Source organism: Vairimorpha necatrix, chromosome 8 (genome assembly GCF_036630325.1).
Source record: "Vairimorpha necatrix chromosome 8, complete sequence".
NCBI classification, from domain to species: Eukaryota; Fungi; Microsporidia; family Nosematidae; genus Vairimorpha; species Vairimorpha necatrix.
Window position 1 is genome coordinate 905,559 of NC_088823.1, and position 18,101 is coordinate 923,659.

The window sequence follows — 18,101 nt, forward strand, 5'->3', positions numbered from 1 at the left end:
AAATAAAGCAATATTTCTTTTTTTTAAATATATTCCTGGTTTATTGTAATAATCTTTCTACATCTTGTCTCATTTGTGTATCATCACAATGCATCCCTTTGATTATCTCAATCATCTCTTCATCTAAATCTTCTTTTTTTATTATATTCATCACTTTACTCCTTACATTTATTACTTCATCTCTCAATAACCTTTTTATAAATCTCGTCTTATATTTCTTATCAAATGCATAATACGCTTCACTACTAGTAATCCTCACCAAATACGAATTATTCATCATATCTTCCATTTTCTCTTCTAATTCTTTACTCCACTCAGATTTAATTATTAATTCTTTCAAAACAAGTCCTGCTTTATTTCTTACTTCGTAGACTGGATCAGTCAAATATTGAAAAAGCGTGTCTTGTAAATGTCTCTGTACCAATTTATCATTATGATCTACAATATGTAAAATTGTATCTAATATTTCTATTTTAATACGCCAAATATTATTTTTTGGTAAACTTCTTATTATTGGTAGACTGATTTTTTCATAAATATCTTCTCTGTGAATACATAGAAGCTCTTTTCTTACCAACCACGACTCGTCATTGACAACATCGTCAAGTAAATCGTCGTGTAAATGACAAATTTTTTGGACTGCAAGTTTTCTGACATTTTCAGATTTGTCATTTATAAAAATTTGTGCAAATTTTTTACTAATTTCAAAAGGCAGAGGTGAACTTTCTTGATCCTCGAAATTTCTTCTATTATCATTAATATTCTCCACTAATTTAAGTCTTATACATTCTTCTGGATCTTTAGATAAAATATTATACAAATTTATTTTATCATCAACACTAAAATACCCTATTTTTTTAACTAAAGATAACCTTTTTCTCCACGATTTTGATAAAGAAATTTGTGTTATTAAAAAATTTTTTTGTTTTATAAAAATCAATATATCAGGTACTAGACATTGTATATATTCATATTGATTATTATTTAACATATTAGCAATATTTAATAATTCGTCATCATTAAAAACAGGCGAGTCGTATTTATTTATTGACTTGACAGCTTCTTTTACAACAAGTCCTATTGGATCAGAAAATGATTTTTTTAAAAAATTTTTAGTACCAGGAAGATTTACTATAATTTGCGGGACGGCGCATCTTTGATTAAAAAATTTACTTTTTTGTAAATTTGTAATGTATTCGTGAGTTAAAGAAGGATTTTTTAATAGAATTTGATGGATTACAGAACAAACACTGTTTCTGTTTTCTATTAGTAAAAGGGAGCAAAGAGGCAGAATTTCGGGGGAAATTATTGAATTTGAAGTTAGGTAGGAAATAAGTTTTTTTGTGAGATCGAGTTCCTTGCCTATGAGGGATTGAAGGTTTAGAAGGTCTGGAGTTTGAAAAGTTGAGAAATCGATATTTGAGAAATCAACATTTTCCATAAGGGCGGAAAATTAAGAAAAAAGAAGTTTCAAAATTTATTGGTCTATGAAAATCTAGACATGTAAAAATTTAAATATGCTGGACATGTAAAAATCTAAATATGCTAGACATGTAAAACTTGTAAAAATCTAAATATGCTAGACATGTTAAACTTGTAAAATTTAAATATGTTTAAAATGTAAAAATCTAAATTTGCTAGACATGTAAAAATCTAAATTTGCTAGACATGTAAAAATCTAAATATGTTAAATTTGTAAAAATTATTTAAATATGCTGGACTTGTAAAATTCGTCTAGTTTTATTTTCCATTTCCCCTTCATGAATTTTTCTGTTTCTAATTTTCGCACTGACGAGAAGCTTTTCTCGATTCACATTAATAAAAATATTTACACAGGAGGTACTTCTACTTTTCTCAAAGATGTGAGTAATAATGTTATTTTGTATAAACATGACAAGTCTATTACTCATATTACAAGTAGTGGGCCTTTCCTGGCTTGTAGTAGTTACGACTGTACAGTCTCAATATTCAAGGTCGAGAACATTGTCTATAAGTTAGAAGATGTCATTGAAGGACCAGACACAGAAATAAAATGCGTGTCTTTTGATTCTTCAAATTCTTGGCTGGCTTTCGCCACTAGGGGCAAATCCGTCTGGATTTGCCGTATAAATGAGTACATAGAAATCCATAAGATTTTAGAAGACCACACTGAAGATGTAAAAGGCTGCCTTTTCTTTCTCGATTTCTTCGTCTCTTTCGGCTATGACAACACTATAAACCTCTACCAATATTTCAAATATAATGAAGAATGGGAATTAGTTCAAGAAATAGAAGAAGAAGACACAGTCTGGAATGTGGTCTTTATAGAAGACAGGATGTATTCCTGTAATGCCAGTGGTGAGATTTCTCTATATGTATTAGATAAAGGATATACTTTAAAAAAGAGGAAGAAGTTTAGTCATTTGCCCATTTTGGCACTGTGCGCTTATAAAAACAGACTTGTGGCGGGTTTAAATTTGGGAGACTTGATTTTCTTAGATTTAAATTTGGAAATAGTCCATGAGATGGAGAAAATACACACGGGATTTATAAATTGTGTTTATTATTCAGAAAAAGATGAAATTTTAGGAACATGTAGTGATGATCAAACTTACAACATCCTCAAAGAAGAAGAATAAATATTAATTTTAAAATTTTCAATTTTTTTTTATAAATTTTTCTTTTTTTTGGTACCCCAAAAATGAGAAAGACAAATAACTTAGCAATAAGTAATTTGACCGACAAAGTATCTGTCAAACAGATCGCTGACGCTTTCTCAAAATACGAATTTAAAATGTAAGTGAAGAAAATCAATTCCTTGGTTCGTGAATCTGAACTAATGATGATTATTATTGCAGATACTAATCTCAGAACATCAATAAACATCAAGGAAGTCTACAGAAGAGACGGAGGCAAGAAACTTGTAGGAAATGTCGAGTTTAAAGACACTGAGTCTATTGAAGAGGTAGTCGCCAGTGAGAAGATCTCAATTAATAATGAAGAATATCCTGTCTACTTTGCCAAGGGGCAAAGTAGCAAAGAGAAAGTCATCATCAGTGACAAGAAGCTGTACATTAAGGGACTGCCTAAAGATTTACAGGAGAGCGAGATCATCGACATGCTAGGGAAATGTAAAATCTCAACTACCAACCAGGGCTCTCACATAGTCTTCGCGGAATTTGAGAGTAGTGGGGAACAACAGGCGGCACTTGATAAACTGGAGAATATGGAGATAAAAGGAAGACAAGTAAGGGCAAGGAAAGCCCTTGAGAAGGTATTCCCACCTAAAGGAAAATTCAGAAGAGAAAAGGGAGGAGACCAATAAATTATATTTTAGTATATAAAAATGAGACTTAATAAATCTTTTTTAACATGACTGCATTTTATTTAAATGTAAAAAAAACTAGACTTTTTTATTTAAAAAATTATTCTGCATAATATCATTAAAAAAGAAAAAACTAGAAATTTAAAATTGAATCTGCATAATACTATAAAGTACGAAAAATATGCTTTCAAGTGTATGAGTGAAACATGGGTTTATTTATTATTTGGAGAGCCAATGTCAAATTATGATCGACATTTTTGACAGGGATCATCTCTAGAAAGATTTATTTGAAAAAAAAATTTATCTGGCCGAAAAAGAAATGTGGGTTCGTTTAAAGACATCATGGCTTTAAGAATAATAAAGCACATGACCTTATGAAGTAATATTAGTACAAGCAGACAATGTTGTAAACTCTCTATTGTAAAATAAATAATAAAATGCAGAGTTATGAAAAAGAAATTGAGAACAGGAAATGGAAAAATTATCATAAAAAACTGCAAATTATATTAATAGACTAAGAAAGTATAGATAATACCGTACAACAAAATTAACAAGGCAATATTTTATGAGATCAATGCAAATTTAATGCCCTGTATACATCAGAAGAAGATGTAAGAGAAAGAAACAATTCTTATATATGTTTTAGAAAGATTTATTCGACAAATTTCTCTGGATCTTATTCTTGTAGCAGAAAACCAAATTTTTAATGCTACAATATCAAATGGCCGTAGAGCAAGAGAGATTATAAAAATACAGTCATTGGATAAAACATGAACAAATAGTTATATAGACGATCAAATACTGACCAATCATATTCTTACAAATGGACAAATAACTCGCTATAAAACAGTATTTAAAAATTTAATAAAAAAGAGTTGGAATACTAAAGAATTGACAATCATAATGTGTCTATAAATCGAGTATACCAAATAACTAATTTGCTTATTCTGGTTATATGTCTACTAAAATTCCTCGAGCTTGTGAGTATTACTCTATTATATACTGAAAGATGCTAAGGCTCCATCTTTATAACTTCATAGAGGCGGAAAGATTTCCATTGACGAACTTTATAAATTGATCATAAGTTTTATATTTCTATATTGTTAGTTGTGTTGTATCTACACAACCTCAAATAATGACAATATTGATTATGTACAAACAACTAAATAATGTTAGATCAACATCTACAATTTTTAATTTTATTCTTATCTGGTCAATGACTTATATTGATTAATCTATATTATTTTATATCAATATATCATCAAATATATAAAATACACATAAAAAGCCCGATATTCATGCATTTGATATAAGAAATATACATTAAATGTCGGCACAATTAACATGTAATAATCATTAATGGAAAGAAAGAAAACGTGTTTCTTGCAATTAATACTTAAATCCAAGACTGGAATAGGACATATGTGACGACTTAATGTCCTCGAATATATACTGTACATTGTGTATAAGAGGACTTTGAAATCTATCTTACGCTCTAAGACGAGGATAGATTAGGAATATACTGGAGAAAATAAATCTTTATAACTGTTATGGATTAACCTAAAAAGTTGTCGCTTTAAAGAAAATGTTTGAAAAAAAAATAGATTTTTGAATTATAAAGCTTACAGATACCATAAACAATGATGGCCTAATACTTGAAGATTCAAACTACATATAATAGGTGCGTGTAAAAAGACCAAATAAAATCATGAGTCTTACGAGCATCTTAAACAATAATAGCTTTAAACTGTGAAGAATTGATTGCTGAAGAATAGGCTTAGGATGATTGTTCTAATTTCATATCATCTTGGAGATATCTAATAAAATCATTGTATGTTTTAACATACAAATGAGATTGTTGCTTACGAAGTCTTAATTAAACATTTTTTTATCTTAAAAAAGATTACTTTGCATAGTATAACTTAACCTATATATTTAATACCATTCAAACTAAAGATATAATTATATTAATATGAAAAACAAAAAATTTGCAAGTAAACATAATCTAATGAATTTGAAAATAAATGCCGCGTTAAATTTCAATGTCGCAATTGATGTGTTTTTATTTCAAAAAACATATAACTAATATTTATTGAACTTTTTTATGTTTAGAAATTAGACTATTTTTGTACAAAATGCCTAGCTCTGTTGTCTTTTTATGTCTTATTAAAAATTACAAAGGGTTGTGTTTGTTTACAACTGATCTTATATTTGTTTACGTGTGAATTATCTTATTTGTTCAATAGTTAGATAGCGGTTTTACATCAAAGTGACATATATATATAATAATAATTTAATAGAATTTACATATTTAATGCAAAAAAACTCTTTTTAGATTGTAAAATGTATTTAATAAACTTCAAAAATTGTATGCTTAGATTTGATAAATAATTAATATAAAAATTCAATAGCCCTAATATGGGTGAATTTGGCCAACAAATATTAAAAACATCGTATGAAATATTTAATTGTCTCTTACAACAAGAAAAAGGGACTTTTGTCGTTTCCCCCTTTTCTATTATAAATATGCTAGGTATTTTGTTAAATGGATCTAACGATACTTTAAAAAACAAAATGAAAAAAATTTTAGGCAATACTGTGGATTTTAACAATGATATATCTAAAATCTACAACCAGCTGAAAATTTCTTTAGAAGATCTTAATTCTGCAACATTAAATTTAAATAACTATGTTTTCCATGATATGCGGATGAAAGTATTGCCAGATTTTAGAGAAACGTTGGCAAGATATCTGATATCAGAGTTGAAACCAGTTTATCTGGCGTTATTTGATGATTTTCAAAATCTAATAAACAAAACAGTGTATACAGACACTAACGGATTATTAGATAAAATATCAGATGACCTACCGGATGATCTAAAAGTTTTAATACTAAATACTGTATATTTTAAAGAATCATGGAGATTTCCATTTTCAGTTGATCATGAAAATGAATATTTTTTTAATGGCGATAAAAAATTTAAAGTACCAATGATGAAAATAAGAAAAAAATTTAAGGCAGCTGATACTGAAAAATTTAAAGTAGTACAAATCCCTTTTGCAAATCCTACATATTCATTTTTAGGAATATTGCCAAAAACAAATAACTTCTCGAATATTAGAATTTCTGATGTTTTGTCTAGTCTAAAACTTCATGATGTATTTATCAGTATGCCGAAATTTACGATTGAAACAGAGATTGATATTAAAGATAAACTAAAACTTGAGAATTTACAGGGAATATTTGACGGACATAGCTTTTTAAATATATTCAAAGACACTGCAATTACTAACCCCGAGTTAATACATGTAGCTGTGATTGATATTGACGAAAAAGGAACTTCTGCTTCGACTGTAACCTATGAATATGCTATTACGTGTTTGTTACATCCAAAAGAAATAATATTTGAATTTAATAGCCCGTTTTTGTTTTATATTATTAAAACCATAACTAATAATAGTAGCCATAATAACTTCAAGCAATTGCCAATAATTATGGGTAGATATACAGGACATGATATGAATAAATAAAAATTTTTTTAATATATACTTTTTAAAGTCATTTATTAATTATTCATAAAATTTATATTGAATTTTTTGTTTGAAAATAATTAAATGACAACATGAGCAAATTTACAATTTTTAAATGACCTTTCCATATTGTCATTTTGACTCACTTTTATTTCCACCGCCGATATTTTATCTTAATGTGTAAATTCATAGAAAAATTGACCGTTATTAAGCAAATCTTTTACCTTATATAGAATCACAGGCAATAGTTTCTGTTTGTTTGCAAAAAACATTTTTTAATCAATTAAATGATATCCTAGTTTATTAACTAATATTCTGTGCTGTATTAGAATATCCCAGTTATTTTTTGATCATTAAATGTTGTGATATATAATAATGTTTGTTTTTATATATGCCGCATTAAATGTAGTGTTTAGATATTTTACAAATTCTTTTCCGATTAACTTTATTACTAAAATTAGTAGAACAATTTTTAAATTTTTTTTTACGTATATGTTTATAATCTTTCTCAGATAAAGTTTTAGAATACTCATATGCTATAACAATTCATAATAAATTCTTACTGATAAAATACATAGATTAATTTTTCTTTAAATCTTCAATCAACTTTAGTTCCTAAATTAATTTGTTTTCATTGTTTGCCATTACAAATGTTCAAAAGTTGCTTTTTTAGCATTATTTCGATAATTATATTACTTGTTACATTCTTTTCGCCTAGTCTGGAACTAACGATTGTTGAATACATACAAAAATGATAATGAAAAATTGTATACAGAAATTTTATGATGACATGAGCTCTGGAATAGGACTGAGACTGACACACAAACGATATTTTGGGAAACGCTTAGAAGCATCTTCCTTAAACTGGTTCAGCAATATCCATAAGACAACACAGAATTAACGCTTGGCGGAGGTAGAAAATTGTGCACTGTTTAAGGTTGAGATTTTAGTAACATACAATTGTTATTTTTGAAATTTATAAACCTACTAGTTAGTGATTTTACATAGTAATCAATATATATTCATAAAAATTTTACTGACATATTTATTCTGAATTATAATTTTTAAAAAATATCATAAATACGAAAGATAAATTGAAAAAAGACAAATATACATGTTTATTAATTATTTGGTCCTGTATATCTTCCAACTACTACTGGAAAAAAAGGAGTTTCTAAGTTCTCATCGCTCTTCACTTGTAGTTTCCTAATATCGAACAAATAAAATACAAAAGGTCTGTTACAAAAATAATTAATACTATGTTTATCATTCAAAAATGATTCGTTTTGAAGATTTGTTTCTTCTGTACATATTCCTGATTCATTAAATTCAATAGTAGTTTTATGCTTTATATTCATTTTTATAATGTCATAAGGAGAAAAGCTAGAATTTAGTTTAAACTCTTTATCCATGAGATCTGAGTGAAAAAACGTATTTAAAACTTTATTGAGATTGCATTCAGTTTCGATCTCAAACTTAGGCAGTTCTAGGTCAACGTTCTGTATTGTACAATCTCCACTAATCAGTTTTCTAAATTCAATTTTGAATTCCAAAAGAAGTTGCTCCGGAATGTAGAAATTTTTATCAGGCAAAACTATTACTAAACATAATACACCAAAAAAATCTTTTAGGTCAATGCGTAAAAAATGAAGCTTATTTTTATACAAAACATGAAATATATTCTTTTGCTTCATCATTGATACCTTAGAAGTTTTATCCTTATTATAAAATTTTTTCATTGATGTATGTTCGGGATTAAATTTATTTAACCACTCTCCTTTGAAGTACACACTATTAATTAAAAATAACGGTCTCTCTGGGGAAAATAAGGATTTGTTTCTAAATAACGCATTTATAATTCTCATAAACTTATTACTTACATTTTCCGAAGAATTTGAATCTTTTTCACATTTAAATCTAAATATTTTTTTACATCTTTCTATATAATCGTATATTTTTTGTCTTTTATCATGACATAACAAATTTTTAACCCCGGGTTGTACATCTATATTTGTCAAAGAACTAATATGATTTTTCATATCGTGGTAAAAGGACTCGTCAAGCCTAAACCCATAAGTTTTAAGAATATTTAAAAATGATTCTTTTATCTCGCCTTCTGTAATTTGTAAAAGCATACAAAGTGTAGAACAAAAGCCATACGGCGAGAAGACATCACTCTTAAAACTATCAGTGATGGCCGCTAGTACTGCATTGTATACTTCGCCTTCAACCAAAGTACCCTTACCAATACTATACAATGTTCTCAATCTTTTTATTTCACATAACATTCTTTCCATGGCCTCCATTCTTTTCCCCAATCGTGCAACTTCCTTATTTTTATCAAAATAAATATCTTCAGATGTATTTCTGATTTCGTTATACATGTGTAAAATACTTAAATTACATATAATCATTAACTTATATTGAAAAAAAATATCCATGGGGTCAAGTAACTGATAAATTTATACTAAAATATAGGTTTAATAATTATTTTATTAAAAAGAAACAGATAAAAAATGTAAGAAAGTTCCATTAACAAAAATAAACAAAATCAAAGTCAGTTACAGCAGATGATATTTTAATATCTATCAAGATAATTTTTAACAGCCTATTTTTGATTGATTAATTATGCTGCAAATTTATGCATAAAACATTTTTTGTAAAATAAATAAGAAATATTTTAGTACAATATTGAATATAAAATATATAAACTTAGGAAATTAAATTTTTAAAAAATCTTTACATGTATTTTAAGGTTATTCCCATCCAGATAAAAAAGTTACACTATACAAAAAAGAAAATTTATCGTATTTCCAAAATGCTTAATAGCACTAAATGGATCTCAAGTTTTATTTTAAAAATAATATATTGAATTTGGATAAAATTTTGGATTTTTACAACAAATTTAGTATAAACCAAGAAACAATAACCGCGAAGAACAAAAGAAAAAGAGTTTATGAATAAAGATTTGCATAAATTAGAAAAAAAACAATCGAAATATACGTGATAAGTTTTTATCTAAATATCAGTGTTTTAATACAATGAATATCAAAAGTTGGTGTGGATGCCAATGTAGTAAAATCCATTTAGTCTGTTAACATTTGAAGTATTACATTACATTTATTCAATAAACGCAATTTCGGCAAATACATATGCAAAAATAGATGTCTTTATTCACGTGCTCAAATCGACTAATGGCTTAATTAAATATTTAAAATGGGGGAATACCAAAGTATTACAAATACAAGAAGTAGAATTGTCATGCAAAATGAAACAAGATCTATTTTTACATAATCTCTAGTAAGTTTTATTAGCATACGTAAATTGTAATGGACTAAACTCGCTTACAGTTGAAAATAGCGGGAGCGAAGGGTTAGCAATATCGATGACCAAAGGCTTAGTAAATAGGTAAAATATTTATAATGAACTCTGCATAAATACTTCGCCTCTAAAATTCAAATAAATTTCTAAACTTTATATAAGCATCTAATGTATAGTAATTTGATGGTATATGCGATGGTTATATTACTGGATTTAAATGCCATTTCCAAAAAAATTAATTTAATAAAATCTACATGTAATGTTATTTTGTTCTTTTTTTGCATCGACTGAGATTTATAGAATTTACCATCAAGAGTTATCTAAGAATTATACACATTCACAGCGTATCCAAAAAAAATTGAGTTTATATGCAGAATAGAAATTACGTGTACGACCATGTAAAGGATGTGGGCGCTAAATATTTTCTTGCCCACCTCTAAAAAAAATTTTTTTTACGCAATCTAACATACAAAATTCTATTAATTTTCATAAAAAAAAGCCCTTATCATCATTAATTTCATTTTATTTTTTCTTTTTTGAATGTAAATTGCTTTCAGAAATAAATTAATTCTAGCTTTATAACCCACTTCTCGATCTATATTCGTTCTTCAAATAGTATTAAAATTTTCTATATTTTTGTGTTGCCACCATCAGTGTTTATAGAGCCAAGCGTGTGCTACACAATATAGAGCTTGCTTCCAAAATTTCTAAGGCTGAAGGTTAAGATAAAACCATCAGTAATTATTATAGAGCCTTATTTACTTTGCATCTAAGAAAAATCTTCAAATACTTCTAATTGTTTCTAAAGCACATATCTTCACAGATATTCATCTTCAGAATTGCTTTTTCAAGATTCAACCAAAAAATTCTCAAATCGACAAAAAATACCTCAACTTCATTTTCTTGCCCCCCTCATTAATAAAAATGTTTAGATTTGAAAAATAACAAGATTTTGTATCTTTTTATAATGTTTTTTTGGGCGAAGCAAGAAAATGAAGTAGCGCCAGGATGTTTATCAATTTGATATATAATACAAGATAATAGAAAAACTCTTTAAATACTATAGATTTTGTCTACAATTAGAATTCCATGAAAAAAATTTTCTGCATGTTAGTTTTCTACTAGTTAAAAATACTAAACTCTCCTTTTGGTAAAGTGTATAAAAACTTTGGGTTTTATTGATCAACCATTGTAGTAGAAATAGTTTCCATTGAAAATGAACACCATGTTGATTATAATCATATTTAGTATTTTGTATTTCTCAGAAATATTTGGTAGATACATATGCCGATTGATGTGAATTCAATAAGTAACTAATTCGTTTATATTTATCTTAATAAAATCTAAATTATTAAACCTGAGCTGCGTTTTATATTTTACAACTGATTTAAGGCAATATATAAATAAGATAATAATAAAATTGAAATAATGATGCAGACAAAAATATTGCAACATTGAGAGAATAATTAAATTACATAGATAAATATTAAATTTAATTATTTATATGTACACTTTTGAATTAATCAGAGATCATAATTAGGACCTGTATATCTTCCTACTAACAAAGGAAAAATAGAGGTCATTAAATCCTCATTTTTACCAACTTGTATGTTTCTGGTATCAAACAAATAAAATACAAAAGATCGGTTGCAGTGGTAACTAATTAAAAGATCATCAATGATTTCTGATTCATATAACGGATTTGACTCTTGTGTGGATACTCCAGACTCTGTGAATTCAATTGCAGCTTTCTGTCTTATATTCATTTTTTTATTGTCAGAAGATTTTGATTCGCTAACATAACCCAAAAGTTCGTCCATAAGATCGCATTCTAGAAAAGATCCAAATACTTTTTTAAGATCACACTCTGTTTCGATCTTAAACTTCGGAATTTCTAAATCTACGTTGAAAGATTGACAATCACCTGTAATCAGCTTCTTAAATTCATTTTTAAATTCAAAATGCAGATATTCAGGAAGGTAAATATCTGTATCAGGTAAAATTATAACTAAATACAGCAAATCTGATTTTTCCTTAAGATCCATTTGTAGAAAATGTAATCCATCTTCATATAAATATTTAAATACACCTTGTTGTTTCATCATTGGCACTTTGAAATACTTCTTTCCATTATAAAATTTTTTTAAGGCAGTGTTCTTGGGATTAAATTGTTTACACCACTTACCCTTAATATTAATCGTGTTAATCACAATTAATGGCCTCTCTATTTGGTGATTAATAAAATTATTAAAAGTTTTAGAGATTTGATTGAAAACATTTAGACTTACATCGTCAAATTGGTTCTCATCATCTTTAAAATATTGTATTACTTCTTCAACATTAAATTCATTTTTACATTTTTTAAGTAATTTTTCAATTTTCTCATTTTTGTCATGGCACAACAAATTTTTAATTCTTACCTCGTCACATTTACAGGTTAGCGATGAGAAGTTCTTATTCATTTCTTCGATAAATGAATCGTCTAAGTTATATCCATGGTTTTCAATAATTTTTAATAAATTTTTTTTAGTGTTACCATCAGTGATTTGTAACAAAACGCAAAATATGGTGCAGAAACCATACGGAGAAATGATGTCACTTTTAAAATTATCAGCGGAGGCGGATATTATTGCCTTATATACAACCCTCTCAATTGGTCTGAAGTCACTATAAATAGAATCAATTATGAGCTCCCTTGCACTTAACCTATCTTCCACTGCTTGAGTTCGTTTTCCTAGTCGAGATTCTCCTCTATATTTATCTAAGTCAGTACATTCGGTTGTATTTCTGATTTCGTTGTACATATGTAAAATGCTTAAATCACATAGGACCATGAGCTTGTGGTAGAAATTCCTTGCCATATGGTTAAGAGGACTTTGGATTTTTATATAGATTAATTAAACTTTTATGTTAATTGAACAATCAGAAAGTTAGCTTATCACATAAAAATTAAGTTTTACAAATGTTGTTACAATAAGACATATTTAAGTTTATATTTGATTTATAATATTGAAGTTAATTAAAAGATTTATTAAAAATTTAATGATCAAATAAAAACGATATAATTAAATATTAATCTTAATAAACCTATGTCAATTAGGCAAGCGCAAATACTATGCGTAATAATTTTAAATATGATATAACTGATACAACACATTTGTAATACAAAAAATGCTCCTTTAAATAATAAAACCTCTTTTTACATGATAATACAGTAAAAAAACTTGTGTAATTGACACACAAAAATTATGTGATATTGATTCAATCAAAATTATTTTTAAATTTACGTATATATTTATCTTAAATTAATTACTCATACGATTAAATCAATTTATTATTTTTGTAGTTTTTTAATTTATTCCCAAAAAAGTATGTACAGAATCTTAAAAAAGATTTCTAAATAATGTATAGTCATTTGATTTGAATATTTGATTCCTATCATATTTTATTATATGTAGATTTATAAATCTTCTTTTAATATATCTTACTAAATTGATATAAAGTGAAATTGTAGATATAGTATATAATTTTGCTATTGTTTGCATTGATATAGATTGTTTCATAATTTTATCACAACCCAAGGCCGATAACTAATGATATTCTACTAGTATTTTTCATAACTGTGACTTCTGATCATAGCATAGAGGGTTAGTAATATTTTAATCTAACATCCTAAAAAAAATACTAAGATATCATGATTTTGTTCTTTCCTATATATATATAACTCTTTAATCTTCATGAAAAATTATTTATTTACTGTCTATATAGTCATCAAAAATAAAATTATGTGCCTAGTATTGTATTATCATTATATATACCATAGGAAGGGTCATGAATCTCAACGTAACATACAGAAGCTTTGAATAATTTTAAAGTATTCTAAAACCATGATAGTCCACTCTTTATACATCTAATGAAAAAATTATAGTCTTAAAAGGAAAATAAAAAATGAGAGACAGAACCAGATAGCAATTATTAAGTACTTTTTACATTAAAGACAACAAAATTTTCAAATGTTTTTTTGATAAAAATGTACAAAAGTAGAGAATGCACGAGGCCAAAAAATAAAAATATGGACTACATTGTTTTGAAATACAACACGTTCTATATATTATAAATGATATTGATACCTGAAATTTATAGCTATAAAGGTTACAAGTTTTAAACAAGTGTTATTTAGTTAATGTAATTTATTCCGCAAACCTCCTAATTGTAAAATTTTTATTTTTTATCATTCGGCTTTACCTTTCCGAGTCTTAAGTCAAAGGATTGTGTTTGTTATATATATTTTGCAAGTTTTTTTTTACTTTATTAAATATAATAGTTGAATACAATATTTTAAAAAGTTGTATTTTTAAGTTTTTATGCATATGTATATGTTTTTTTGCTAAGCTCCTCTTAGAAGAGGTTTCATAAGTATCGAAGATTAAAGTGAAAAAATGCTCCTAAATATATATAAAACATTATATGGGCTAGAAAAAGCTCACTTAGGCGGGCAACGAAACATAAAGTAGATGCATGGAGCGAATCTCACTAGTTTACAATCAAAGAGTATCTAAGGATTTGGTATTGCCATAAAGAGATGACTCAGAAGATGCTAATAGAATCCTAGAAGGCGAACCATAAATCGAAATTTACATAAGAACAATTTATGAAAATTATTTGAAGCTATTATAAATTTTTAAGTAAGAATTAAGGACTTTTATACTGGTCAAAGGCGATAATTATGCTAGATCCGTTCAATTTATTGCTTCCTACAAGATAAAAATATTTTAAGTGTACAAGAGGGACAATGACCTAATTGTGGACCATCTAGCATCCAAGTGTAATCGATAATTGGGGTTGATTTACGAAAGACACAATGAGTTGGTTAGATGCATCCATCTCTTACTATGTATTAAATATGGGTTTAGGAATAGCAAGGAAGTAGTTGACCCTTGTAAAGAGAACATCGAAATTGATCGTGTGGAAATAAGAGTGGGTATGAGGATATCCACTAATATAAAATAACCATATAATAATCATGATATTCTTATGTTTGACAAGAAGAAGAAAGATATTTTGATGTTTGATTTGGTATAACCAGCCCTGAATGACTTACTATAGTAGAATGAAAAACTAAAAAATTCTTTTTTGCGAATTAAATGGGACTAATACAACAATCCCGCACCATAATAGTTCCTTATGTAATAACAGGGGATGAAGTGGTGACCAAATATCATGGAAAGTACATCAGGATGCCTAGAATTAAACCCTACCCTGAGGCGTACATGCAGTCTACTGTTCCGAAAAAAAATCTAGGGTACATCTCCTTGGAACGACGACGAGGATACGATCAAGAGGATGCAGAAGACCAAGAAGTGTCTTTAGCTGTAAGGGCATTAACTAATATTGCGACTATTAAAGAAATGGTGGTACTAACGAGAATGAAGCCGAAAATTTCAAGTTGAGAAACGAAATTAATTCACAGAAATTTTAGTCTTTTAATAGCTGAATCTCTTGAGATTTACAAGGACAACCTAAGCTACAAATATCTAAACTAAAGGGGAAAAAATACTTAATGAACTATTTAAATTAAAAGTGGTAGCTCCTCTTTTTTTCTTCAATTTCTAGATTTATTTTTTTAATCGTCAGGATGATAAATTACGTTTTATTCTATTGTTAAAACAAATCTTGTTTAATAAATGGCGCAGAAAATGTTAGAAAGTAATCAATTAGTAGCAATGTCTAGAAGCTAATCCTCATTTCTTTTAATTAATTTAAAATTAATAACGTGAGTTTTTGATTTATCGGAGATCTTGCGCATTAAAAGAAACTCAATTTACTGCATATATCATCATCTTACATACTTATGTTTTTTAATTGGCCGCTTTTCTCAAAATATTAGCCTTTTGATATAGTTGTAAAATTGGCTCGAATAAAAAAATTACAATACTTATAGAGAATATGAAAAAAAATTCTATATGTTATTGTATGTATGTTTATAATTTTGTCTGACGCTAAATGGAATAATCAGACGTAAAAAATAAAATAATATGCAATTTAGAACTTTTGTTGCAATATATTCATAAAGAAAATCTAATTGAATAATTATTGATCGATGTAAAACTAATAAAGTATTTATTAATTATGCCCAACACATAAAAAACCACTTTTTTACCCAATCCATGTTGTTTTATTTTATTCTAATTTCGTGTTCCGAGTTCAAAAATGATAAGAAAGAAGTTTTAGATTTTACACGTGAAAAAACAGAGGCAAAAGCGAATAGTAGCATTATAAACAGGCCCGTGTCAATACGTCATAAATTACTGATTAATGAAAAGGTCGAAACCCGCGAATATTCAACTATTTCTTCGGATTCAAGATTCCATCCTTATGAAAAAGACTTGTTGAAAAAATCTCCTTCTAATTGTGAAATTGAAAACCCAAACGTATCTTCTGTTCAATCTTTAGAAACAACAAATATTAATATATTAAGATGCGGAGATCAATACATTCAAGACCAGAAATTAGCTAACTGCATTTTTCTTCTCAATAATTTAAGAAGCGTCATTAACAAATGGGATAAAGAAGATTTAAAGTTGGTATGCCCAATTGATAAACTTAAGTTCAAAGACAAAGAAAATAGCCAATTATACATGAACTTGAAAAGAAAATTATACATGTGGATAAACAACCCATCAATTATAAACAAATTACTAGTGGATTTATCTCAGTTAATTTTGAAATCTAAAATAGATGATAAGAGAAAAGTTGCTTTCTTCTTTCAATTAGAAATTTGCTATGAGACAATGACCTACGTTTATAAACTATTGCCCTTTAAAGAAAACCGTAAACTCTTGTCTTCTGGGTTACTTGTCATTTATAAACGCATGGCTCCGAGATTCCATATTTTATTTTACAAAATGAACTTATTAGAAGTTTTTCTCGATTTTATAAAAATGTTTCGTGAATGTTGTGATGTAGAAGACCCTACCTGTTTGCAGATAGAAGATTTGGTAAAATTTTTAGATCAAAGGCTTTATATTACTTATAGTGGCCTTGGTAGTTTTATTGAAACAATCAATAGTATTTCAAAAATACTTGAAAACTCATTAAAAATAATCATATAACTTTAACAACGAGACATTTTATTTCTTCACCGATGCACATAAAAATACAATATGAAAATCAATAATAAAAGCATTCCGTGTTATATCGGACCTTCAATAATTCTTAATAAAAAATCTTTTTGGCATACTTATTTGGTGTTATTTCTAACATTTTATTTTTTAGTTCTCTGCTTGTATGAGTTAATCTTCTTGTCAATTTTAAGCTTAAATATATTTTACGCATCATTTATCCCACTGATATATATTATATCTAAGCTCTACGATTATCTTGAAAATTCTGAATTTACAAAAACATAATTTAAAAGATCGCCCACATATTTAAGTATTAAAGAGTAAAAGAAAAATTTAAATGCCTATTTGTGGTATCACCACTAAAGAAAGTATGTAAAATATTTTTATTATTAATTTTATCTGTTCTTTCCATCACTCCGTCCCCTCTCCGGGTAAAATACTTAAATAAATGTTGGATGAGAAACTGGACGAATTCGGAGGGAATGATTTTAGAAATATATTTTATGATATTTGGTATATCATACTATTAATTAAGTATATGAAGTATCAAGCATCCAAACTCTTATTTTATTTAATTATAACTAGGTATTATCTTACAAATTTTTTTGGATTAGTATAGCAAATTCTTGTGATGGTTTGACTATATTAGCAAAAGAGTAGTATCAGTCCAAGCGTATAAGGGTGTGCAATTTTTTTTTGAAACACACAAATAAAGTGCCAAAATGAAGAAGCATGGAGGCGATAACAAATACTAGTCACTTCGCAAAATAAAAATAAAATTAATACTATATAAATAATACGCATGTTGGAGTGATTTCACG

General features: G+C 27.3%; 7 protein-coding genes across 7 annotated transcripts; 4 read left to right on the forward strand and 3 right to left on the reverse strand.

Annotated features, from left to right (window-relative positions):
• Positions 1-40: 40 nt before the first annotated feature.
• VNE69_08150 (serine/threonine-protein phosphatase 2A) lies at positions 41-1,441 on the reverse strand (the record flags this gene model as incomplete). Its single annotated transcript, XM_065474468.1, has 1 exon — positions 41-1,441. The coding sequence occupies one exon, from the start codon at positions 1,439-1,441 to the stop codon at positions 41-43; it is 1,401 nt and encodes a 466-aa protein (XP_065330540.1).
• A 319-nt stretch (positions 1,442-1,760) lies between these two features.
• Positions 1,761-2,618, forward strand: VNE69_08151 (putative cytosolic iron-sulfur assembly protein; the record flags this gene model as incomplete). Its single annotated transcript, XM_065474469.1, has 1 exon — positions 1,761-2,618. One exon carries the CDS (start codon positions 1,761-1,763, stop codon positions 2,616-2,618), a length of 858 nt encoding a protein of 285 aa, XP_065330541.1.
• Positions 2,619-2,680: 62 nt separating this feature from the next.
• On the forward strand, positions 2,681-3,304 carry VNE69_08152 (RNA-binding protein; the record flags this gene model as incomplete). Its single annotated transcript, XM_065474470.1, has 2 exons — positions 2,681-2,775; positions 2,851-3,304. The coding sequence occupies 2 exons, from the start codon at positions 2,681-2,683 to the stop codon at positions 3,302-3,304; spliced, it is 549 nt and encodes a 182-aa protein (XP_065330542.1).
• Positions 3,305-5,722: 2,418 nt separating this feature from the next.
• VNE69_08153 (serpin-type proteinase inhibitor19) lies at positions 5,723-6,835 on the forward strand (the record flags this gene model as incomplete). The annotated part of the gene is made up of 1 exon (XM_065474471.1): positions 5,723-6,835. One exon carries the CDS (start codon positions 5,723-5,725, stop codon positions 6,833-6,835), a length of 1,113 nt encoding a protein of 370 aa, XP_065330543.1.
• Positions 6,836-7,956: 1,121 nt separating this feature from the next.
• On the reverse strand, positions 7,957-9,276 carry VNE69_08154 (serpin-type proteinase inhibitor 20; the record flags this gene model as incomplete). Its single annotated transcript, XM_065474472.1, has 1 exon — positions 7,957-9,276. The coding sequence occupies one exon, from the start codon at positions 9,274-9,276 to the stop codon at positions 7,957-7,959; it is 1,320 nt and encodes a 439-aa protein (XP_065330544.1).
• Positions 9,277-11,679: 2,403 nt separating this feature from the next.
• On the reverse strand, positions 11,680-13,017 carry VNE69_08155 (serpin-type proteinase inhibitor 21; the record flags this gene model as incomplete). The annotated part of the gene is made up of 1 exon (XM_065474473.1): positions 11,680-13,017. One exon carries the CDS (start codon positions 13,015-13,017, stop codon positions 11,680-11,682), a length of 1,338 nt encoding a protein of 445 aa, XP_065330545.1.
• Positions 13,018-16,323: 3,306 nt separating this feature from the next.
• VNE69_08156 (uncharacterized protein) lies at positions 16,324-17,268 on the forward strand (the record flags this gene model as incomplete). Its single annotated transcript, XM_065474474.1, has 1 exon — positions 16,324-17,268. The coding sequence occupies one exon, from the start codon at positions 16,324-16,326 to the stop codon at positions 17,266-17,268; it is 945 nt and encodes a 314-aa protein (XP_065330546.1).
• Between the last annotated feature and the right edge of the window lie 833 nt (positions 17,269-18,101).